This window comes from Odocoileus virginianus, chromosome 6 (assembly GCF_023699985.2).
Source record: "Odocoileus virginianus isolate 20LAN1187 ecotype Illinois chromosome 6, Ovbor_1.2, whole genome shotgun sequence".
In the NCBI taxonomy this organism is placed as follows: domain Eukaryota; kingdom Metazoa; phylum Chordata; class Mammalia; order Artiodactyla; family Cervidae; genus Odocoileus; species Odocoileus virginianus.
Window position 1 is genome coordinate 47,280,794 of NC_069679.1, and position 26,080 is coordinate 47,306,873.

General features: G+C 36.9%; 1 protein-coding gene across 2 annotated transcripts in view; it reads left to right on the forward strand.

Moving 5' to 3' along the window:
• DMXL2 (Dmx like 2) overlaps positions 1–26,080 on the forward strand; it is a 169,825-nt gene that overhangs the window by 91,547 nt on the left and 52,198 nt on the right. For both annotated transcript variants that reach the window (XM_020869203.2, XM_020869204.2), the window contains exons 12-17: positions 337–1,033; positions 1,362–1,483; positions 15,246–15,335; positions 17,762–17,879; positions 22,025–22,144; positions 24,361–24,588. In XM_020869203.2, coding sequence (XP_020724862.2) covers positions 337–1,033; positions 1,362–1,483; positions 15,246–15,335; positions 17,762–17,879; positions 22,025–22,144; positions 24,361–24,588 — 1,375 coding nt within the window. The remainder of the gene's footprint in view (positions 1–336; positions 1,034–1,361; positions 1,484–15,245; positions 15,336–17,761; positions 17,880–22,024; positions 22,145–24,360; positions 24,589–26,080) is intronic.

The following is a 26,080-nucleotide window of genomic DNA, read 5'->3' on the forward strand; positions in this document are numbered from 1 at the left end:
TGTTACTCGGGATGAGTCCCCCCACTTCTCCAGTTTTATTCATTAAATCTAGCTATCTTTATCTGTTACCTTTCTGAACAATATTTATTTAGATTTGTAGTTGTAGTCATTTAGATGTACAGGCAAGACACCTGCAACTATTTCTTCACTCTTCTCATAGGCTATGAATAGAGATGATATACTATATAGAGGAAAAGGATTAGAACATAATGAAGTTGAAAATGATATTTTTTGCTAGGAAGCTGAGGTTTGACATTTTGAAAATTAAAGTATTTTTGGAAGACTTTGAGAGGAGGCAAACTACTTACACTGAGTCATAATAATTGTCTTTTTCAGGTTTCTTTTTCTTCTCGGATTCCTGTTGCATTTCCATCTGGTGATGCAAGCTCTCTTAGTAAAAATATCATGATGTACGCCTGTATAAATGCTGTGAAAGATTCTCACCACACCCCCTTACACCAAGACATGCTGGCTGAATGCAGTCCTCGTGGATCACTGATGCACTCTGGATCACACAGTACAAATATGAACATTGTAACTCCCACAGTGATGATGGTCTCTAAACACATAGATGGCTCTCTCAATCAATGGGCAGTCACGTTTGCTGAGAAGTCTGCCTTTACCACTGTTCTAACTGTATCCCACAAATTTAGGTATTGTGGTCATCGATTTCACCTCAATGACCTGGCATGTCATTCAGTTTTACCATTATTATTGACATCATCTCATCACAATGCTCTGTTGACTCCTGAATCAGATTTTCAGTGGGACTCAGACAGTAAATTAAGTAGATTGATAGATCCTGTAAGACACATAAAGGGTTCCTTGAAACAACCTCTCAGAAATGCAGCAACGCGTACATTTCATGACCCGAATGCCATCTATAGTGAACTTATTCTGTGGCGTGTGGACCCAATAGGACCCTTGTCATACACTGGAGGAGTATCAGAGTTGGCACGAATTAACTCTTTACATACTTCAGCCTTCTCTAATGTTGCTTGGCTTCCAACTCTTATTCCCAGTTACTGTCTTGGTAAGTGTTCATTTTAATAGTAAAATTAATAAAAGCTTTAAAACTGTTATTTATATACAAAGTAATTTGTACTTATTAGGGGCTTTTAATAAGTATTCAAAAGTAGGTATCTGACTTTAGAGTTTCTAAAAGTTTGTTTTTAATTTTTTCTCTCATAACCTATTTTCTATTGAATTTTTTGTTGATAATTTTATATTTATTAATTGTATACATTTTATTGTGATTCTGGACCATGGTTATACCTAAAAAGAGAAGTATGGAATTTTTTTTCTGTACTTTAGTCAGTAATAAAAATATATATTATAATGCAGAGTGTTTACTTTCTCAGGCACATATTGCAATTCTGCTAGTGCTTGCTTTGTTGCTTCTGATGGCAAAAATCTGAGACTCTACCAAGCTGTAGTAGATGCAAGGAAATTATTGGATGAACTGTCAGATCCAGAATCTTCAGTAAGTATTTCCTAATCTTTATTAATATATCTAAGCTAAGAAGCCATTCTCTCTTGTCTAGGACTTTCATTTGTTAGTAGGTGTTCAGGGAGTAAGCATCTGTTCTGGGCTCTCTGTAACCAGTTTGTTTTTCCTTAATTTGTGTTTCAAGGTGCATGAGTCAAAATTACCATTTAATGATGGCTTCACTGCTGTGCCCCAGATTTAATCTCTGGTCGAGGAACTAGGATCCCTGTGGTCTAGAAAAAAAATTACAGTTTATACATCACATATCAATTTTACATTTAAAGAAAGAAATATGAATTTTTTTCCTAAAATACCTTTTTTTCTTGACATTTTTCACTCTCTCATTTGGTTCCTTTAATTTTTCTTTGTTCAAGAAAGGTTTTAAGGGAGCTTCACCAAGCTCTATGTTTAGGTTGGGAAAATTTGAACTTTTCTTAGCTTGAGTCATTATTTTTAAAAAAGTCCTGTGGTTTGAATATGTTATCAGTGGGTGGCAGTGTCTCATTCCACTCGTTCTGTATTTCAGCTGGAAGTCATGCATGTTAGTTAATACTCAGATTTCAATGGTGAATTTTCCATTTAGCTATGAAAACATGGCTTTTTATAAAATAACTGTAGTAATAAAAATGTTCCCAATATTGAAAATCAGTGACTCTTTTTGAATGCCTGTCATGTGTCCCTAGATGTATAGGGAATACAGTGTCTGGCTTTAAGGAGATTTAAATATAGTTGAGGAGAGAAATTATTAATAAAAGTTTAAATAACAGTTTAAGACAGAAGAGGTGTCTAAAGGTGATATATATAATCAGTTGGCAAACTGTATTTCATAATTCAGAGGCGAGAGAGATCAGATTAGGGTAGCCATAGAAGTTTTTATTAAGGACAGTATTCGAGTTCATTTTTGATAAATGGATAAGATTTAGAAAGATAGATCCTTAGTCTCTGTTGAGTGAGAGGATGGCCTGAAAGTGGTTACAGGGAGGTACATGTCTAAATAAGCTTTATTCCAAAAACAGTGATAATTGGATTGGAGTCACAAGGTTGACATAGAGAAAGTCTAGGAAAGTAGGTGGAAGATTTGAAGTTCCCTTAGTCTAACTAGCTGTCTGATGCTTTGTTTCTCTCTACCATATTCCTGCCAGCTTGTCTTCTGACTTCTGAGGAGGGAAACTCCACTCTAAATGCAGCACATTCAGTCTTTGAATTACCATCACAGATATATTGAAATTAAATTTGTAATCCTTAAATTCTACTTCTTAGCTGTAGTTTCATTTAGAATAAGTCTAATGTTTCTTATGGACTTCTCAGGTGGCTCAGTGGTAAAGAATCCGCCTGCCAATGCAGGAGACATGGGGTCAGTCCCTTGATCGAGAAGATCCCCTGGAGAAGGAAATGGCAACCCACTCCAGTATTCCTGCCTGGGAAATCCCATGGACAGAGGAGCCTGGCAGGCTGCAGTACATAGGGGTCTCAAAAGAGTCGGACATGACTGAGTGACTAAACAACATTTCTTACACGAGAGATCACCTCAGACACTTATCTTGTAATCCCCCAATTTTTTCCCTCAGGCCAGACCTGCTGCTCCTCTGCCCATAAATTTATCTAACTGCTTTTATATTTGAGCCTGGTTACTGTTCTGAGCAACTTTTGCTTTGTTTATACACTGGGAATTGTAGGATATCTAGAATATAGCAGTATTATGCCCTCTTTCAGTAGATTATGTCTTGTCAGTCATGCCACATTCTTTGTATGTAATTAATTCATATTGAGCTTTCAATTAAATATTAGAGTCTTTTTTTTTTTTTTTTTTTTGCTAGCAAGCCATCTTATATTTGTGCATTTGAATTTGGGACCCAAATATAGACTTACTTCCCTATTACATTTCACTCAGTAGTACTGGTGTTTAGTATCTCTTTGAATCCAGATATTGTTATTTGTGTTACTTCTGTATGACTTACATCATCAGCCTGTTTGATGAATGTTGTTCTTTGTTTTCACCTAAGTCAGTTACAGAAATGTTAAATGTACTGGACTGAAGAAAGGACCTAGCAGTATACGTTTGAAATCTTTCTCCATTTTTTTATTATCTAGAATATTTCTTCAGCTTATCCCAAATATTTGCATGAGTCAGCTTGTCATGCAAATAAAATACACCCTGTCTGCCAAATCTCTTGTAGTCAAAAAAGGAAGTCAGATTTGTATGAGATTGTTTTAATGTATAGTAGATTGTGTGTACCCTGATGTCTTTTGATGACTAAAATGTACTAAATAGACATCAGGCTCTTTATTGCAGCTTACAGAAGTATGCTCTTTTCCTTTTTGAAAATTATAACATTTGTCTGCTTTTTGTCTTTTGGCTGTGCTGATCCCCATAATTTCTCAGAGAATATACTCTATGGTTCATTCTTCTCATTGGCAAAATGTATCAATAACCTGGGCATTATTTTTCTAGGAAAATAGAAATTTCATTTAGAGCAGTTGAATACGTTCTTGGAATTTTAAAATTTATCTTGGTCTTCTACTCCAGTATAGTTACAAATGTACTTTTTTCTTAAACCTTCCATTTTCATTTTTTTTAAAGTTAAAATGCAGTATTTATTCATTGTAGAAAAATTTTCACCCTTTCTACTTTCATAAGCTGAATTCTTGAACAGAAGACCCCAGAGACAGGACTTCCCTGGTGGTCCAGTGGTTAAGAATCCACCTGCCAATTCAGGAGACATGGGTTTGATCCCTGGTCCAGGAAGATCCCACATGCCCCAGGGCAACTAAGCTGGTGTGCCACAGCTACCAAAACCCCACACTCTAGAGGCCATGCTCCGCAACAAGAGGAACCTCTGAGTGTTGCAACAAAGAGCCCTCACAGGCAAAATTAAAAAACAAAAAACCAAAAGAACACATTCCAATGTTATGAAAAAATGTACTTATCTAATTTTCTCTACTTGAAATTTTCTGTTTATAAATCTGTCTTATCAGTTGAGAGCTGTGACTTAAGACGAGTAAGAGGGACAAACTTGGAAAGTACAAAGTGGGTTTTGTGGGTATAAAATTTTAGCAAGATGTGTGAAATGAATCTGAAATGAATGGGAAAAAATTGGAAATATGTGAATTATCAGATGTGATATTATTATTAGAAAAAGTACATGTCATAAAACTTGTTTGTGGATATCTGTATTAGTTTCCTACTGCTGATGTAACAAAATTGCACAAACATCATGACTTAAAACAACACTTTTATTATATCTTTGAGGTCAGAGGCTCCAAAACCAAGGTATTAGCCAAGCCATAGTCTCTCTGGAGACACTAGAGGAGAGTCTTTTTTTTTTAAACCTTTTCCAGCTTCACAGGCTACCTGCATTTCTTGTCTTTCTTCCCCATCTTGCCTTTTGAAGATAGCAACATAGTACATAATATTTGTAAATCCTTTTCTCTTTCTGGTGTCTGCTCCTCTTGTCATATCTTTTTCTCCAAATCAGACCATATTTCCTCTCTTTTTATAAAGATTGTATTGGACATAATCCAAGATAACCTCTTCATATCAAGATCTTTAATCACATATGTCCATTTTTTTTTTTTTTGCCATGTAAAGTAACATATTTATAAGTGCTAGGGATTAGGATGTAGACATCTTTTGGGGCTATTATTCTGACTACCATAGCACACTAATTTCATGTTCAAAATGAATATATGAAAAACTCACTGAAATGCTTTAGATTTAGAATTGCTCACTGGAGAAAAATAATGTTATGTGGATAATCTTGTTTACAAAAACCAGCCACTGACTTGGTTTTTAAATATTTTGATAATTTAAGTCTTATAGAAATTTCATCTGAAATAGTTTTAAGTGACATGCAGTGTCAGTAATTTGTAATATAAAGTCAGCATTGTATTTGGATTTTCTAGAACCAATTCACAAATTTTGCTTAGTGCAGTCTTATCCATACTTAGAAGTGGACTTGGGAACTTAAAAAAAAAAGTCCAGTCACAGTGTTGCCCTGCAAAAAGAAGTTTTGGTAAGCTGAAGTTAAATTATTTTTGCTAAAAATAAATTTAAAATGATTTTGTGAGTTTCAATATACTACCTTTCATTTTTTAATGTTTTTCAACCACTTTAATCTGAAAAAAAATAACCTTAAAAAAAGTGTGCAGTTTTACTTATTTATTTATTTGTTTATTTTTTTTACAATATTGTGGTGGTTTTTGCCATACATTGACATGAATCAGCATGGATTTACATGTATTCCCCATCCCGATCCCTCCTCCCACCTCCCTCCCCACCCCATCCCTCTGGGTCTTCCCAGTGCACCAGCCCCGAGCACTTGTCTCATGCATCCAACCTGGGCTGGTGATCTGTTTCACCCTTGATAATATACATATTTCAATGCTGTTCTCTCAGAACATCCTACCCTCGCCTTCTCCCACAGAGTCCAAAAGTCTGTTCTGTACATCTGTGTCTCTTTTTGTGTTTTGCATATAGGGTTATCGTTACCATCTTTCTAAATTCCATATATATGTGTTAGTATATTGTATTGGTCTTTATCTTTCTGGCTTACTTCACTCTGTATAATGGGCTCCAGTTTCATCCATCTCATTAGAACTGATTCAAATGAATTCTTTTTAATGGCTGAGTACTATTCCATGGTGTGTATGTACCACAGCTTCCTTATCCATTCGTCTGCTGATGGGCGTCTAGGTTGCTTCCATGTCCTGGCTATTATAAACAGTGCTGCGATGAACATTGGGGTGCATGTGTCTGTTTCAGATCTGGTTTCCTTGGTGTGTGTGCCCAGAAGTGGTATTGCTGGGTCATATGGCAGTTCTATTTCCAGTTTTTTAAGAAATCTCCACACTGTTCTCCATAGCGGCTGTACTAGTTTGCATTCCCACCAACAGTGTAAGAGGGTTCCCTTTTCTCCACACCCTCTCCAGCATTTACTGCTTGTAGACTTTTGGATAGCAGCCATCCTGACTGGCGTGTAATGGTACCTCATTGAGGTTTTGATTTGCATTTCTCTGATAATGAGTGATGTTGAGCATCTTTTCATGTGTGTGTTAGCCATCTGTATGTCTTCTTTGGAGAAATGTCTGTTTAGTTCTTTGGCCTATTTTTTGATTGGGTCATTTATTTTTCTGGAATTGAGCTTTAGGAGTTGCTAGTATATTTTTGAGATTAATCCTTTGTTGCTTCATTTGCTATTATTTTCTCTCAATCTGAGGGCTGTCTTTTCACCTTGCTTCTAGTTTCCTTTGTTGTGCAGAAGCTTTTAAGTTTCATTAGGTACCATTTGTTTATTTTTGCTTTTATTTCCAATATTCTGGGAGGTGGGTCATAGAGGATCCTGCTGTGATTTATGTCGGAGAGCGTTTTGCCTATGTTCTCCTCTAGGAGTTTTATAGTTTCTGGTGTTACATTTAGATCTTTAATCCATTTTGAGTTTATTTTTGTGTATGGTGTTAGAAAGTGTTCTAGTTTCATTCTTTTACAAGTGGTTGACTAGTTTTCCCAGCACCACTTGTTAAAGAGATTGTCTTTTTTCCATTGTATCTCCTTGCCTCCTTTGTCAAAGATAAGGCGTCCATAGGTATGTGGATTTACCTCTGGACTTTCTATTCTGTTCCATTGATCTATATTTCTGTCTTTGTGCCAGTACCATACTGTCTTGATAACTGTGGCTTTGTAGTACAGCCTGAAGTCAGGAAGGTTGATTCCTCCAGTTCCATTCTTCTTTCTCAAGATTGCTTTGGCTATTTGAGGTTTTTTGTATTTCCATACAAATTGTGACATTATTTGTTCTAGTTCTGTGAAAAATACCATTGGTAGCTTGATAGGGATTGCATTGAATCTATAGATTGCTTTGGGTAGTATAGTCATTTTGACAGTATTGATTCTTCCAATCCTTGAACATGGTATATTTCTCCATCTGTTTGTGTCCTCTTTGATTTCTTTCATCAGTGTTTTATAGTTTTCTATGTATAGGTCTTTCGTTTCTTTAGGTAGATATACTCCTCTAAGTATTTTATTCTTTTTGTTGCAATGGTGAATGGTATAGTTTCCTTAATTTCTCTTTCTGTTTTCTCATTGTTAGTGTATAGGAATGAAAGGGATTTCTGTGTGTTAATTTTATGTCCTGCAACTTTACTATATTCATTGATTAGCTCTAGTAATTTTTGGTAGAGTCTTTAGGCTTTCCTGTGTAGAGGATCATGTCTTCTGCAAATAGTGAGAGTTTCACTTCTTCTTTTACTGTCTGGATTCCTTTTATTTCTTTTTCTGCTCTGATTGCTGTGGCCAAAACTTCCAAGACTATGTTGAATAGTAGTGGTGAGAGTGGGCACCCTTGTCTTATTCCTGATTTTAGGGGAAATGCTTTCAATTTTTCACCATTGAGGGTAATGCTTGCTGTGGGTTTGTCATATATAGCTTTTATTGTGTTGAGGTTATGTTCCTTCTATTCCTTCTTTCTGGAGAGTTTTAATCATAAATGGATATTGAATTTTGTCAAAGGCTTTTTCTGCATCTATTGAGATAATCATATGGTTTTTATCTTTCAGTTTGTTAGTGTGGTATATTACATTGATTGATTTGTGGATATTAAAGAATCCTTGCATTCCTGGGATAAAGCCCACTTGGTCATGATGTATGATTTTTTTAATATGTTGTTGGATTCTGTTTGCTAGAATTTTGTTAAGGATTTTTGCATCTATCATCAGTGATATTGGCCTGTAGTTTTCTTTTTTTGTGGCATCTTTGTCTGGTTTTGGAATTAGCGTGATGGTGGCCTCATAGCATGAGTTTGGAAGTTTACCTTCTGCAATTTTCTGGAAGAGTTTGAGTAAGATAGGTGTTAGCTCTTCTCTAAATTTTTGGTAGAATTCAGCTGTGAAGCCATCTGGTCCTGGGCTTTTGTTTGCTGGAAGATTTCTGATTACAGTTTCGATTTCCTTGCTTGTGATGGCTCTGTTAAGATCTTCTATTTCTTCCTGGTTCAGTTTTGGAAAGTTATACTTTTCTAAGAACTTGTCCATTTCTTCCAAGTTGTCCAATTTATTGGCATAGAGCTGCTGGTAGTAGTCTCTTAATGATCCTTTATATTTCAGTGTTGTCTGTTGTGATCTCTCCATTTTCATTTCTAATTTTGTTAATTTGGTTCTTCTCCCTTTGTTTCTTAATAGGTCTTGCTAACGGTTTGTCAATTTTGTTTATATTTTCAAAAAACCAGCTTTTAGCTTTGTTGATTTTTGCTATGGTCTCTTTAGTTTCTTTTGCATTTATTTCTGCCCTAATTTTTAAGATTTCTTTCCTTCTCCTAACCCTGGGGTTCTTCATTTCTTCCTTCTCTAGTTGCTTTAGGTGTAGAGTTAGGTTATTTATTTGACTTTTTTCTTGTTTCTTGAGGTAAGCCTGTAATGCTATGAACCGTCCCCTTAGCACTGCTTTTACAGTGTCCCATAGGTTTTGGGTTGTTGTGTTTTCATTTTCATTCATTTCTATGCATATTTTGATTTCTTTTTTGATTTCTTCTATGATTTGTTGGTTATTCAGAAGCGTGTTGTTTAGCCTCCATATGTTTGAATTTTTAATAATTTTTTTCCTGTAATTGAGATCTAATCTTACTGCACTGTGGTCAGAAAAGATGACTGGAATGATTTCAATTTCTTTTTAATTTACCAAGGCTAGATTTATGGCCCAGGATGTGATCTATTCTGGAGAAGGTTCCATGTGCACTTGAGAAAAAGGTGAAATTGATTGTTTTGGGGTGAAATGTCCTATAGATATCAATTAGGTCTAGCTGGTCCATTGTGTCATTTAACGTTTGTGTTTCCTTGTTAATTTTCTGTTTAGTTGATCTGTCCATAGTTGTGAGTGCGGTACTAAAGTCTCCCACTATTACTGTGTTACTGTTAATTTCCCCTTTCATACTCATTAGCATTTGCCTTACATACTGCGGTGCTCCTATGTTGGGTGCAGATATATTTATAATTGTTATATCTTCTTCTTGGATTGATCCTTTGATCATTATGTAGTGTCCTTCTTTGTCTCTTTTCACAGCCTTTATTTGAAAGTCTATTTTATCTGATATGAATATTGCGACTCCTGCTTTCTTTTGGTCTCCATTTGCGTGAAATATTTTTTTCCAGCCCTTCACTTTCAGTCTGTATGTGTCCCTTGTTTTGAGGTGGGTCTCTTGTAGACAGCATATATAGGGGTCTTGCTTTTGTATCCATTCAGCCAGTCTTTGTCTTTTGGTTGGGGCATTCAACCCATTTACATTTAAGGTAATTATTGATAGGTATGGTCCCGTTGCCATTTACTTTGTTGTTTTGGGTTTGCGTTTATACAGCCTTTCTGTGTTTCCTGTCTAGAGAAGATCCTTTAGCCTTTGTTGAAGAGCTGGTTTGGTGGTGCTGAATTCTCTCAGCTTTTGCTTGTTTGTGAAGATTTTGATTTCTACTTCATATCTGAATGAGATCCTTGCTGGGTACAGTAATCTAGGTTGTAGGTTATTCTCTTTCATTACTTTAAGTATGTCCTGTCATTCCCTTCTGGCCTGAAGGGTTTCTGTTGATATATCAGCTGTTATCCTTATGGGAATCCCTTTGTGTGTTATTTGTTGTTTCTCCCTTGCTGCTTTTAATATTTGTTCTTTGTGTTTGATCTTTGTTAATTTGATTAATATGTGTCTTGGGGTGTTTCACCTTGGGTTTATCCTGTTTGGGACTCTCTGGGTTTCTTGGACCTGTGTAACTATTTCCTTCCCCATTTTAGGGAAGTTTTCAGCTATTATCTCCTCGAATATTTTCTCATGGCCTTTCTTTTTGTCGTCTTCTTCTAGGACTCCTATGATTCGAATGTTGGGGCATTTCACATTGTCCCAGAGGGTCCCTGAGGTTGTCCTTATTTGATTCTTTTTTCTTTTTTCCTCTATGCTTCATGCATTTCCACCATTTTATCTTCTACCTCACTTATCCTATCTTCTTTCTCCATTATTCTACTGTTGGTTCCCTCCAGAGTGTTTTTTATGTCATTTATTGCATTATTCATTTTTAATTGACTCTTTTTTATTTCTTCTAGGTCCTTATTAAACATTTCTTGCATCTTCTCAATCTTTGTCTCCAGGCTATTTATCTGTAACTCCATTTTGTTTTCAAGATTTTGGATCAGTTTTATTATCATTATTCTAAATTCTTTTTCAGGTAGATTCCCTATCTCCTCCTCTTTTGTTTGACTTGGTGGGCATTTTTCATTTTCCTTTACCTGTTGGGTGTTTCTCTGCCTTTTTATCTTGTTTAGATTGCTGTGTCTGGAGTGGGCTTTCTGTATTCTGGTGGTCTGTGGTTCCTTTTTATTGTGGAGGTTTCACCCAGTGGGTGGGGTTAGACAATTGGCTTGTCAAGGTTTCCTGGTTAGGGAAGCTTGTGTCAGTGTTCTGGTGCATGGAGCTGGATTTCTTCTCTCTGGAGTGCAATGGAGTGTCCAGTAGTGAGTTTTGAGATGGGTCTATGTGTGTTAGGTGTGACTTTGGGCAGCCTGTGTGTTGACGCTCAGGGCTATGTTCCTGTGTTGCTAGAGAATTTGCGTGATATGTCTTGTTCTGGAACTTACTGGCTCTTGGGTGGTGGTTGGTTTCAGTGTAGGTATGGAGGCTTTTGGATGATCTCTTATTACCTAATGTTCCCTGTAGTCAGGAGTTCTCTGGTGTTCTCAGGTTTTGGGCTTAAATTTCCTGCCTCTGGATTTTAGTCTTATTCTTCCAGTAGCCTCAAGACTTCTCCAACTATACAGCACTGATAATAAAACTTCTGGGTTAATGGTGGAAAGATTCTCCACAGTGAGGGACACCCAGAGAGGTTCACAGAGTTACATGAAGAAGAGGAGAGGGAGATAGAGATGAGCAGGAGGAGAAAAAGGGGGACTCGAGGAGAGAGACAGATCTACGTGGTACTCTGTTCCCTAAGTGTTCTCCATAGCCCAGACACCCACAGAGATTCACAGAATTGGATTGGGAAGAGAAGGGGGAGGGAGGAAATAGAGGTGATCTGAGGGAGAAAACTGAGAGTCAAAAGTGGGAGAGAGTAATCAACACACTCCTGAGTATAAATGGGTACTGAATATTGGATTGTTAAATGTCCAAAATTGATATCAAATACTGAAAAACAAAGGTTAAAAATCTAGAGTAGAGGTTAGATTCTTAAAAATACAATATTAAAAACAAAAACAAAATAATTAAGAAATACATATGAAGTTTGGTTTAAGAATAGGGCCTGTTTCTTTTTTTTTTGCAAGGTTATAGTGAAATGAAAATGAAAATTAAGGAGTAAGAGGAGTAATAGAGGACTTTAAAAGAAAATAAGAGAAAAAAATAAAAATTTTTTTAAAGAAAAAAATAGTAAAAATATGTGAAAGTGAAAGTTGAGTAATAGAGGAGTAATAGGGAATTTTAAAAGAAAATAAAGAAGAAAAAGAAAAGAAAAAAAAATTTTTTAATTAAAAAAAAACAAACCAGAAAAAGGAAAAATACATCTAGGAATTTCTCTGGAGCTGTTGCGGGCAGTGTGGGTTTGGTTCAGTTTCAAATAGCTCCTTGTTCCAGCTTACACTTCTCGATATCTGTAGCCCCCTTCTGGTGTAGTCGGTGTTACCTACCGGGATTTTAATCTGTTGCCCCGCTCAGTTCTGAAGTGGTTCCCTTTGTTCATTTGGCTTCTGCTTGCAGGTTTCTTCAGTGTCTAATTTCTACCCTGACACAGGCGGGTGGAGGTGGTCTCTTGTTCAGGTTCGCTTGTTCAGTCGTGCTGCGGGGAGGGAGGGCGCTGCAGACAAATGTCACTGGCCTGTGTGGGGAGCACTCGCAGTGTTCCGGCCACACTGGGTTTGCCCCGCTCACGGGTGTGTGCTTTCCCCATCTACACTGCTCAGGCTCCAGGCTGCTCTGTAGGGAGCAGGCCCTGCGTTGCGCGCGGTTTCAGTTTTTAGGTTCTCCACAAAAGCACAGACTCTGTTGGGCCTGCGTTTTGTGCCTTCCCCGGCCTGAGCAGCTCAGGCAGCCAGGAGCTTGATGGGCGCTGTCTCCCTGGGTGTGGTGCGCCATATCCCCTCCGCGGTCCCAGCCTCAGTTTCCGCGCACGCCGGTCCGGTGCGTCTTGTGTCTGTTCTCGGGAGCTGGCCTCTAGCCGTGACCCTCCTGGTGGATGTCGACCATCCAGAATATCTTAGGAAGTCTTTGGTTAGAAACTGGGAGCCTGTTTGCAGTTTGGTAGGAGATGCCGTCTCTGGGGCTGAGTTCGCCCCTTTCCCCTCCCCCCTGCCTCCTGCCTCCGGCGGGGGATGGGCCGGTCCGCCGCCGGCTAACTCTTCTCTAGGATCGCTCAGTTCTTCCTTTGTTCTGCGAACGGGCCGCAGTGTGTTGGGGCCGGTTAATTTTCTCTCTCTCTCTTGCTATCCCACAGTTTAAGTTGCTATCTCATGTTAGCTCCCTCCGATTGCCCTCAGGGCATTCGGGCCTGGTCCTTACCCTAAGCAATGCCGCCAGCTCCTCTCCGTTCTGCCCCACTTGCTGGTGGCGGATGCGGGCGTCTGGGGTACTTTTCTGATGGGAGTTGCTTTTAGGCATGTAATCTGTGGGTTTTATTTATTTTTCCTCCCAGTTAGGTTGCCCTCCCGAGATTCGAAAACTTCCCCCAGACCCTCCAGTGAGAGGGTTTCCTGGTGTTTGGTAACTTCCTCTGTTAGGACTCCCGGGACGGGTCTCTGTCCCTAGCTCTTTTGTCTCTCTTTTTATCTTTTATATTTTGTCTTACCTCCTTTCGAAGATGATGGGCTGCATTTCTGGGCACCTGATGTCTTCTGCTAGCGGTCAGAAGTTGTTTTGTGACCTTTGTTCAGCGTTCAGATGTTCTTTAGATGAATTTGTAGGGGAGAAAGTGGTCTCCCCGTCCTATTCCTCCACCATCTTAGCTCCTTCCCTCGCAGTTTTACTTTTGTCTTAGGCTCTAGTATGGCTCATCAAGACACTGTTGGATCCTGTATTAAAACATTTGCTACTTTTTCTTCATTATTATTTATTGTATTAATTTTTATTAAAAAATATTGCATTAAGAGTTTATTTATCTTGATTTTTGAGCTTTTGACGCCCCCTTAAAATTGAAGGTGACATTGAGTGGGATCCTGTAGTGTTGAACAAGGCATTCAGTATGTTTGTTAGTTATAGTGCTGGCAGATAGATATTCCTGCAAGGGGATCTCAACCGTGGTTGTATTTTGGATGCAGCTGAAGAGCTTGTAAAATGCCTGATGATCAGATTGTACCCAACAACCAATAAGTCAGTATCTACAAGTGGAACCTAAGCACTAGAGATTATTAGTTCAGTGTGCTGAGAACCATTGTTCATAGTTGAACCATAGTTCAAGGCTGAGAACCATTGATCTGCAACAATACTTCTTAAACTTCAGCATGCCCATGAATCATCTGGAGAGCTTATTAAAATACAGATGTATTAGCTTTGGAGTCTAAGAGACTGCATTTGTAAAAAGCTGCTGCTCCAGTGACCACACTTTTAAGGAGCAAAGATTCATGGTGTGTTAGAGAAATTCCGGTATTCTAACCTCACTAATTGTAGGTCACAGTTGAGTCCAGGTTTCAAATGGACAAACCCAGCAGACTGTTGGCAACACTTTCAGGTGTTTGAACTAACATTTAAAATCCTGAACCTTGGGTGAATGTACCCATAACAATAAATTCATCCCTACCCAAGCGCTCATTTTGTCTTTATCTAATAACCCTAGAATCTGTTCCCATGCATGCCCTCTGGAATTCTGCTGATATAAATTGGAAAGATCCTACAACTCCAGTGTATATTTCTACTTTCCCATAGCTAACCTTGTACTTACACCCCGGACTAAGCTGGGATCTTACTACTCTGAGTGACCTGAAGGCAGTAAGAGTGGAGGTAGTACTGAGGAGAATGGGCATCTCCATGAGAAGTAATTGCTTCAGGTGAAGTTACTGAAAGGTGTCTATGCAAGAGAGGGCTGCTTGGAAGGAGAGAGAAGGAAGACTGCCTTTTATTTACTTATTTATTTATTAGCAGAAAGATTTTATGGTTTGGAGATCCAGAGTTAGGCTTCCTCTGTTTACACATCTCCATCCCAAGCCACAGAGTCACACTTCTCAACCTTTGCCCCATCATTGAGGGCAAGTACAAACCCTAGCAAGATTGTACATTTAAATAGCATTGTAGGTCTGCAGCCATCCACATAGGCATAGGGCCATGTCCTCAGCCAGGTCTGTGTTGGAGCATTAAGGTTGCTAAATGAAGATTGAACTAGATGTCTTGAAATAGTATACTGCTTGGGCTTCTCTTGTGGCTCAGCTGGTAAAGAATCTGCCTGCAATGTGGGAGGCCTGGATTTGATCCCTGGCTTGGGAAGATCCCCTGGAGAAGGGAAAGGCTATCCACTCCAGTATTCTGGCCTGGAGAATTCCATGCACCGCATAGTCCTTGGGATCACAAAGAGTCAGACACGACTGATTGACCTTCACTTTCACTTTCACTATGTCACTATAGGTTTTTCTGCTTAGTTAATTTTAAAAATGAGAGTGAATATAAAAAGTTTAAATATTTCTTTGAATTTGTGAATTGCCATTGTAAATCAGTGAATATTTAGAAGAGCCTTAAATATCCAAGATGCTGTCATATTGACAGTAGATTCATATATTATTGACTATGAACCTTTTCTTTTTTTTTTTTTTTTACAGAAACTTATTGGAGAAGTGTTTAATATTGTGAGCCAACAGTCAACTGCTCGACCTGGCTGTATTATTGAACTTGATGCAATAACCAACCAAGTAAAAACGTGCTTGTGAATTGGTGATATTAACATGCTTTATCCCAAAGTGCTTTACAGGCATATGATACACAGTTGAACCTTGAACATGGAAATTAGGGATACTGACCCTTCTCACTATAGAAAATGTACTTATAACTTAACAGTCGGCTCTCCACGTCCTCAGTTCTGCATCTGCGTATCCAGCTAGTTGCAGATCATGTCATACTGTAATATTTACTATCGAAAAAATTCCCACCGAAGTGGAAATATGTCATTCTTATGTGTTGTTCAGGGGTCAACTGTATTTCATTCAGAGAGTAATTCTGTTGTTTGATACTGAATATAGCCAACTTCTTTTGATTTCTGTAGTGAAAATCTACAATAATTTATGTACAGTCCAGCTACATAGAGGTTCAGTTTGTGGTTTTTCTTTTTGTATTATTACTTACTTCCGCTCAGTAGATGCCTTTGGAGTGTTTGGCTTGTTAGGCTGAGTATTATATATTTTTTATGAGATCCATTAAAATGAAGATGGAAGTAGGATCAAAGCATGCATTTACTCTCTAATCACAGATCTTTGATGTGGGCACTGTTCTTCCCTAGTTGACTTAAGAAAGGAGGAGAATGCTTTTGTCTATGGGGAGTTTGTAAATCCCATCATAGCCCTCAGGATATTTGTTCCTTCAGGGTCATGTTTATGGACTGAAGGGGATAGCGTAGTATATTCATTCCAAATATGAAACAAGGTTACTTTGGTGAGGAAGTTGCCAACTGTTTTCAAACAAGGAAATGAAGAAAGAGCTGACCATATTTAAAAACAAATAGAGTTAGGTCATTATTTTTTCATAGTCCCTTGCACATTATGTCAGGAAAAATTTCCACCACTGTAGAGAAATGACCACATCAGCTCTTGGCAACAGAAATGTGGCTGCCAAACTCAAGTTACTAATTTTAGGAAACCCTTAACCTATAATTTCATTTTTTTATTCCATAGGGATATGGGAGAAGAGTGTATTAGCTTCATCTCCATAAATGTCTTAATTTTTAGTGAACTGGGTGTTAAATTCATTTCCCCAGTGTACTGCCTTCTCTACTCTTAACTATGGGATATTATTACCGACCTTTTTCACTTAGCATTTTGAGTTTTACTTCATTCTTATTGAAGATATTTTTTCCCTTTCCATTTGTGGCTATCACACGGGCTGGTAAACTGCGAGCACTGACAAATGACTTATGCTTATAAATTAAAAACCTTAAAACTCATTCTACATTTGTTTCCAGTGAGCTGTATTGTTTCTATATCTGTAAAGGTGTCACCCTTCCCTTTTCTCACGTTTGGGCATCTCTGGTGGCTCAGTGCCAAAGAATCTGCCTCTAGTCAGTCCCTGGGTTGGGAAGATCCCCTGGAGAGGGAAATGGCAACCTGCTTACTCATGGACAAGAGGCTTCTGGCGGAGTACAGTCCATGGGGTTGCAGAAGTTCGGATATGACTTAGCGACTAAACAACAGCAACATTCTTCTTCCCTGGAGGAGATGACTGTTTATGCTTTGACTGTGAAGGGATTTTTTTTTTTTTAGTGTTTCTGTATAGAGAGACATAAAAACACCTTATAATTTTCATGAAAAATTTGTTGGTCAATCTGATCAATAGTGCTTTAATTTCCTTCTACTATGAAAGGAGGCTGATTTGCTTTATTCCCTAAGATTGTAGCCCATCCATTAAGTGCCAGGATTATCACAGCTGCTTCCTTTCCTTGAAATCCATGAGGCAGCCATCTAATTAATTGTCTTGACTTACTTCCACAATAAGTTTTTGTTTGGATTTAGCCTTTCTTTGAATTTCAGTTCACTTTTGTGATTCTAAGTAGGTATTTGTGATCATCTTTACTCTTCTTCTCTGTGTGGTCCCACATGATTATGCAGCATCAGCTGATTTTGATGTTTCATCCATTCTTTTAGAAATCCTACTTACTTAAATGTAGATACATTTTTTTAAAGGTGTGTCATTCCCACTTTCTGTTACGGGATCCTTCATAATTCCTACTAGACAGGTTTTTTGGAAGTACTTTGAGGAATTTTCTGGGTTTTCTTTTTCTGATTCTCAAGTGGGATCAAAAAAAAAGGGAGCCTGTAGTAGTGTGCTTAATATGGTCTGCATGGCTTTCTCCATCCAGTCTGGTTTTTTTTTAATTTGTTTTTTTGCAGTTTTTTTTTTTTAACTGGTGATGCAAACCTGTTGATTTGTTTTTATTCGTTTCACAGTTCTGCTATTGACTATAGAATATTTGAAAGTAATTATTTTTTCTCTTGTTTTTCCCACTATACTTATTCTATAAAGAATAGAAATTGTTGGATTTATTTCTTTTACATTAGGGTTATTGGAGAGGTAGTGGGTGGAAGATATGGAATTGCAAAGATAAAACTACTTTTCTTCACATTTGTAGTGTGGCTCAAATACACAGTTGCTTCATGTGTTTCAAGAAGACTTCATTAGAGGATATAAACCACATAAGGAAGATATGGAAAAAAAGGAAACAGAAATATTTTTTCAACCATCCCAAGGTACTTTTAAAAAATAGTCTTGAGTTTGATACCTTAATCTTAAAAGAACTCTAAACTTTCACTGAGTGTAGGTCTTTTATCAAAAGTCATCACTCATGATTTTTGACAAATACACCAGTTCTGTCATTATTATTTTTTTCTGAGTAAAGAACATATATGGGTAAAAATTGGATATATTTATTTTTTAATTAAACTTTTAATTTTGTTTTGGGATATAACTGATTGATAATGTTGTGATAGTTTCAGGTGGACAGCAGAGGGACTCAGCCATACATATACATGTACCTGTTCTCCCCTAACCTCCCTAAAAATTATATTTTGAAAGATACTTTCACTGGTGACATAGCCTTTTGCCAAGAAATGTTATTTATGGAACCTAGTTTAATTGTTTAAAAACTTAACTTTGATTGGTCAACAGTACAGTTATTTTGATTGGTAGTTGGTATCCCTGTGGTATCTTAAGGAAGCCAATTAATTGTAGTTTAAGTTTACTAAAGATTATTGATGACTATAGAAGGAAGATATTACATTGTATGGTATACCAGGAAGCTCAGGTACTCTGAGCATTAAAGGTACTGTCTCATAGATGTCCTCTCTGAAGGGTTGTATTTCTTTCTTCTTGAGAGAAAGTAGTTCTTCTAAGGCCATTCAGGGATGGGATGGGGAGGGAGGTTTAAGAGGGAGGGGACATATGTACATCTATGATCATGTTGATGTATGGCAAACACCATCACAATATTGTAAAAAAATTAACCTCCAATTAAAAATAAAATGTAAAAATGTAAACCATATGCTGTTTAGTTTAAACTTTTATTATTTAGCTTAAAATATTCCTTTTAGAGGTTACAACTTTGTAATTATTAAACTTTCATGTTCTGTTTGAAAGTGAAATTTGAAAATAGAACATACTGAGTAGAATACTTTCTGTTTGAAGGTAGGAAAGATATGTCCTACATTCAGAATTCATTTTCTGTGATGAATAATTTTTAATTTTCAAAGAGTTTCAGATACTTTTATCTGGTTATAGCTTGTAAGTATTAGAAAGTCATACTTTATTTTCTGAGTATAGCTTTTATCACAGAATTCTGTGTAGACTTTTAAGGAATACATTTCTACTGAATTTGTATGGTCATTTCCATTAGTGGAAAATCAGAATGACTTCCTGTACTCTGTGAGGTTAGCTCAAACATCTTCTCACCCTTCAGACTAGTAATTTTTTTTCTTTCATGTATCAGAACTTTTCTTTTTTCTAAGTTATTATTATGTTCAGTTTTATTTCATGATCACTGTAGCATAAGAGTACTTTATAGATTTAAAATGTGTTTTTCCATAGTATTTTACCTTTATTTGGATTAAAACTTTTTAATATGATTTCCTGCAAATGGAACTATCGATTATCATGCTATTTCTAATGGAGTACATGCCAACCTACTAGAAAACAGTGCTTATATAAGGTTGGTATTTTTTTTAAGGTTGGTGTTTTTTAAGTCATATTTTTAATTGGAAGACCTGCATTTAAAAATATTAATTTATTTCTTTTTTGAGTTTTTTTTTTTTTTTAAGCTTGTTGGGTCTTAGTTCCCCTACCGGGGATTAAATCTCAGCAGTAAAAGTGCTGAGGCCTAACCATTGGACTGCCAGGGAATTCTCTTGATACTTCTTTATGTCATTGTGAAATCAGGCCAGGAGATTTTCCTATGCTTTTCTTTGTTTTCCTTTATTATTATTTTTTATAGTGACCCTATCAGCATTCATTATTTTTTTAAAAAAATTTGAAGATAATTGCTTTACAGTATTGTGTTGGTTTCTGCTGTACATCAGCATGAATCAGCCATAGGTATACATACGTCTTCTTTAGTTTTTGTACAGTTTCCTCAATATTCTTGATTTTATAGCTGTTTTCTTAAGGGACTTGAAATGTATTTTTCTCCTCTTCCCTTACCCTGCTGCATTTTATACACTGTTAAGTGTTTTTGTTTTTGGCTGTGCTAGGCCTTCATTGCTGCATGGGCTTTTCTCTAGTTGTGGCAAGTGGGGGCTCCTCTCTAGTGGCACACGGGCTTCTCTTGTGGTGGCTTATCTTGTTGCAGAACACAGGCTTTAGTAGCTGCTGCACATGGGCTCAGTAGTTAGTTCCCGGTCTCTAGAGCGCCGGCTGAGTAGTTGTGGTGCATAGGCTTAGTTGCGGCTGGCATGTGGGTTCTTCCCAGATCAGGGATGAAACCTGTGTCTCTTGCATTGGTAGACAAATTCTTTACCACTGAGCCACCAGGGAAGCCCAGCATTGTTGGTTCTTAATTTTTTTGGATCCATATCCATATAGAGTCCACACATAGTGTTTGATTTCTAGGAGTCTTTTAAGCTGAAGTAATCCCCCTTTCTACTCTTATCATTGCCACTAATTTGTTTTAGAGAAAGTTATTTTATAGCAGTTTTTCTGACCAGTTACTTGTGGATGTCATTTAAAATGTTTCCTGTGAAGTGCAAATGAACTCTTATGTCCATCACAGAAGGATGTAAGAAAGAACATAATGTTAGAATGTCTCATTTTTAGTGATGCTAGGATTCAGAAAATTCACCTGGTGGCGCCAGTGTAAAATATGCCAGCAGTCTATTATCTCATGGTTTCTTCCATTGATAGTGTTGCTTTTCAGTCAAGTATTTCATTAAGGATTGCTCAAGTATGATTTTCTAATTTTATCAATTCTCATTTGTTTATTAGCTGGAAGGCATTTGTAAGGAAAAGCTTTTTGGCTATCTTGAAATAGAGTTCTTTTTAGAAAAGGCAGAGTAAGTGCTTAGTTCTTTCTCTTTAATTGATGATTTCAAAGGAGTTTGTTCCCAGGTTCCTGCTGGTGGTTATGGATGAATGTTGTTGTGTTTCTTTTTATTTTGTGTGTCATTATGAACCCATTTTAGAAAAACTCTTTATTGAATAATATGCATACAAAGATCTGTCAATCATTAATTTTTCTATACTTAATGTATTTCAGTCAGTGCGATCATAATTTTAATGGTCACATTGTCCTGTATTAGACTGGTGAAGACACTTTCAATTGGTCTTGAGTCCTTTTGACATAACCCCATTAGTTTTGATAGTTTGCTTTTTTTCAGGCACAGCAAGATATACCAGGCTTCTCTTGTAAGTAGCCTTTGCAAGAATGGAGTTAACCGCCCCCCTACAAATTGTTCCTTCTCCTGGAGCATAGTATTCAGAGGCCAAAATTTGAGTTTTAGCAGGGCTCCTTGCCAGTGAGTTGCCATTATGAGTTTTCATTTTTTTCTATTCTTTCTTTTTATTGAATGAAATATTCTTTAAATTCCGTGGTGCTTTACAGTTTTCAAAAGTTTCACACCCATAACTTCATATAATGTACAGGTTTACATTTTTCTTTTTTTTTTTTAGGTTTACATTTTTCAAGAAAGTTTTTGATGTCCTTTGTAGATCTCATTATCCTATATGAAAAATGTAATTGTCAACGGGAAAAATTATGTTCACAAATAATCTTTTCATAAAAAAATGCGTAAAATTTCTAAAATGTCTCTTCTGTACCACCACAATCAGCCCTCCATCCATGACTGTTAATTTTTTTAAAATTCTATCTTACATATAGAAAAAGCAGAGTATATGTTTACTTCATTCTTTGCATCTAATTTCCAGTTTTCCTTTTAAAGGAGTTAGTGCCCCAGTTACTTCCAGGGGCATCCAATGAGGCTGACTTGCTCCTGGGCTTTTCTCCCTCTCTTGCTCTTGTTTTCTCTCTCTCTCTTCCTTTCACTTCTTCCTTTTGGTCCTTCTTGTCCTTCCTTTCCTCATTTATCGTTAAGTGCCCTCTCATTTTTGGTATTTTTATGAATGTGTTTTAATAAATTGTATTCATTTTTATTCTTTGTTGTTCAGATGGTCCCATCTTTGATCAGTAGGCATCTGTTTATGTTGGCTTTTGTACTTCATGACATAGCCCCATTAATCTTTGATAGCCACTTAACTTTTAGCACAAAAGATATAAAACTGTTTCTAAACATCTTTTTTTCCTTTTCCTTCCAGCTTCTATACATACCAAGAGACTTTGTTTAAACAAATGTCTTTCTCTTAACCCTATAGAAACATGTTAACTTAAACATTTCTTTTCCTTTAACAATAGGATATCGGCCACCACCATTTTCAGAAAAGTTCTTTCTAGTAGTAATTGAAAAGGACAGCAATAATTGCTCTATTCTCCACATGTGGCACCTTCATCTTAAATCCATACAGGCATGTTTAGGTAAGTAATTGTATAACAATTTTATGTAGAGATAATGTGAGATAAATTCATTTTTACTGGACATGCTTTAGGTTGGTTAACTCTTTAAAATGATGATCCAGTGAGCTGTAAATTGAATTGCTGAGTTGAAGTTGTATATGCCAAACTTTTAATTATAGGGCCATAAATTGTTAATGAAACAGATTAATCTAAAAACAAACCAGTTAATGGGTGCATTAGACATATTGAATTAATAGGTTTGATTGATTTTTAATTAGTGTGTACTAAAGGTCTGTTATGACTCTGTTCTAGATACCATGTCTCTGTAAGTCAGTTTTGCCCATAAAATTAATATTATACTTTTTTGTTGGTTAATACACACTGTCATCTGATACTGTGCACATTTGCTATAGCATCTGTGAAAGAAGCAGATTTGCTATTTAGAAAAATGTGAGTCTGAAGTTCAAAAGGGTGGAACTGATTTTGTGGAATATTAGGAAAGTGATTAAAAAAAAATTCAGCCATGCTTTTGCCATTCATATTCATATTGATGTTTTTGCAAACCAGATGTGTAATATGAAGTACAGAAATTGATTGTGAATCTTTCTTTTTTTTAAATAAACTTTGACTTTCTGAGAGAGAATTTAAATGAATAACTGCATGGTTAGCCTTATCAAACTGAATCTGTCTTAAATTGATTAATCCAAAATTTTTGAGAGTTTTGAAAATTGATGATTATGTAATTTTAATGATTTTATACATACTAAACATTACAGAAAAATACTAGTGTATATGTTTTTTTGTTCCCTTGGTAATCAACATCATCATGTAACTATGTAAATAGTAGTTCTAACTGGGCCCTGAACTGGCGTTGAAAAATCAAATGGTTCAGTAGAATCTTTACCTATGCCTGGTTGAGCCTAATCCTCTTGTGGTAGGAGGAATCTCCAAATCTTTTCAAAGCCTTTGGAGTTAATTCTTGGCATAATGTGGTGTTTCACAGAAATGAAGGAGTGGAGGGATCTAAAATCTTGTCAGGAAGAGAATTTTATTTCTTTTTTTTGAATTGAGGTGACATTGGTTGATAGCATTATGTAAGTTCCAGGTGTGCAGCAGTTAACTTGACTTCTGTATACACTACAGTCTGCTCACCACCACAAGTCTGGCTTCCGTCTGTCACCGTAGGGTTGGCTCCCTTTACCTGTCTCGCCCCCACCCCCCACACACTCTCCCCCCTCTGGTGACTACCAGTCTTTTCTCTGTTTCTGTGTTACTCTTTGTTCATTTATTACTTAAAAAAATATTCCACATATGAGTGAAACCATATATTTGTGTTTTTCCATCTGACTCATTTCACTTACATAATACCCTCATGGAAGAGAATTCTTAATATAGTATTTTCTAGAGATGGGCACAGAGGGTGAGATGAACATACAAATATAATAAATAAATGTTGCAGAGTATCTCATACATGTTGCAGAGTATTTCATACATGTTGCAGAAGCACAAATAACTAAATCTGCGTAGAGATTTTTCACTTCACCTAAATGTGAAAGCTGGAAACATTTTAAACAAAGATCAAGATCACTGTGCTTACAAAGCCATTCAACTAGTGCTATCTGAAGTTTGTTTGGAAGTTTCCTGTGTTCTTGAAATCATGTTTATTGTTTCAGCATTTGATAGTTGATAAGCTGGTATTTTAGTGTTTTCTTTGCCACTAGCTAATTATAGGAGCTTAGGAAAATCATTAAGCTCTCCAAGTTTAAATTTCTTCATCTCTTAAGTGAGTCAGTACCTTGTTATTTGTCAATTTGATTTATGACCTATCTCTTTCAGAAACACCTTGGCTGCTTATTAATGCAGATATCTGGAATCTACCCCAGAATAACTGAGTCAGTGTTTCTGTGTTTAGGCCTGAGAATCTTCATGTTAAAGCTTCCTTGAGTTTTTGATGTGTTTTCAAGGTTGAAAACAGTGAAACTATGGAACTTAAGTTTTTTTTTTTTTCCCTATATCTTACATGTTGTGCTTCTTCACTGACAGTATCCCTGTGATGTAATTGATGATGCAAAGAAAGGGTAAAATAGTTTAAGAAAATTCTCTCAAGGAAAATTTGAAACTTGGTCTTGTCTCCAGAACACTTTGAAGAAACTATATTTCTTATATTATAACACAGTATTGTTCTAGTTCATGTACACAGTGATGATAGTAATGTATTTCATAATTTGTTTTCAAAGCTAAAGCTTCAGAAGGTGTTTCATCAGAGAGTCTACTTTCAGTCCCTGGACAGAAGCATGTAGACTCTTCTCCAGAAACTTCTCCTAGCGTGAGCCCCATGTCACATTCCTCATCAATTGCCAACCTTCAGACTGCTAGTAAATTGATTCTGAATTCTAGATTGGTATATAGCCAACCTCTTGATCTCCCAGTAGGAGTTGAAGTAATAAGAGCAACACCTTCAGCAGGTAAGATGTTAAAAGTGGACACTGTAGCTCAGAGCAGTCTTCAGTGCATAAGATGGATGAACTCTTCTGAAACAGGTATAAAGTTGACACTAAAAGTTTTGTTTTCTGACAGACTCACAGACTTAGAAAATGAATTTATGATTACTAACGGGGGGAGGAAGGGATAGTTAGGGAGTGTGGGCTGGACATGTACACACTGCTGTATTTAAAATGGATAACCAACAAGGTCCTACTGTATAGCACAGGGAACTCTGCTCAATGTTATGTTGCAGCCTGTATGAGAGGGGAGTTTGGGGGAGAATGGATACATGTATATATATGGCTGAGCCCCTTTGCTGTCCACCTGAAACTACCACAACATTGTTAACTAGCTATGAAGAGTGAAAGAAAGTGAAAGTGTTGGTCTCTCAGTCATGTCGGACTCTGTGTGACCCCATAGACTGTAGCCCGCCAGGCTTCTCTGTCCATGGAATTCCTCAGGCAAGAATACTGGATTGGGTAACCATTTCCTTCTCCAGAGGCCTTCCTGACCCGGGGATCAAACCCACATCTCCTGCGTTGCAGGCAGATTCTGTACTGTCTGAGCTGCCACTGCAGCATAAAATGAAAAGTTAAAAAGGAAGATTTGTTTTCTCCTAATGATGCGTCTTTTTAGAAACATGCATATATTAGAAATTATTTCCTCTATAAATATAAATATAATCAGCTTGTCAGATTATGGTGTGAATGTTTTAATGCAAGGTTTCTTGCCTGCACTGTGATTTGCAAGGAATTCTCCAGGCAAGAATACTGGAGTGGGTAGCTATTCATTCCTTTCTTCAGGGGATCTCTTGGCCCAGGGATCAAACCCACGTCTACCACATTGAAGGCAGATTCTTTACCATCTGAGCTACCAGGGAAGCTTCCTATAAATAGGAATACTGTGATAGCAAAATTGCAAAGAACATACATGTTCATATGTGAATTATTGAAGCTTTTTTTTTTTTTAAAAAAAGGCTTTTCATCCACATTGTGCTATTATTAAGTATGTTTGAACAGGAGTTGGCAGATACTTTGGGGAGAAAATACAGGATACAAGTTTATAGTTTGGTTTGCCTAAAGTGATACTGACTTTAGCAAGGTGGATAAAATAGTTTGGAGAGCAGGACTGACTTCTGAGTTTAAAATGATCTGTCACTTGGGGAATTGGTGATTGAGGAGTTCCTAGAATAGTGTTGTTGAAGAATCAAAATCAGAGGCTCAAGACTATTCCAGTTACTGGTGAATGATTTTGAGTATGAGATTCTCTTACTCATCCCTAACACAGGGCTTGGAATTAGAGTTGGAAAGACCATGTTAAGAGTTTACTCTCTGGGCTTTTGTGACAGGTGCAGATTTAGGTCAGCTTTTGAAACTTTCAAAGTATTTGGAAAGTTTAGGATATACTCAAATAAGTTTCTTAGAATTAATAATGATAAATTCTATTTTGCAGGGACTTTATAAAATGCTTTCA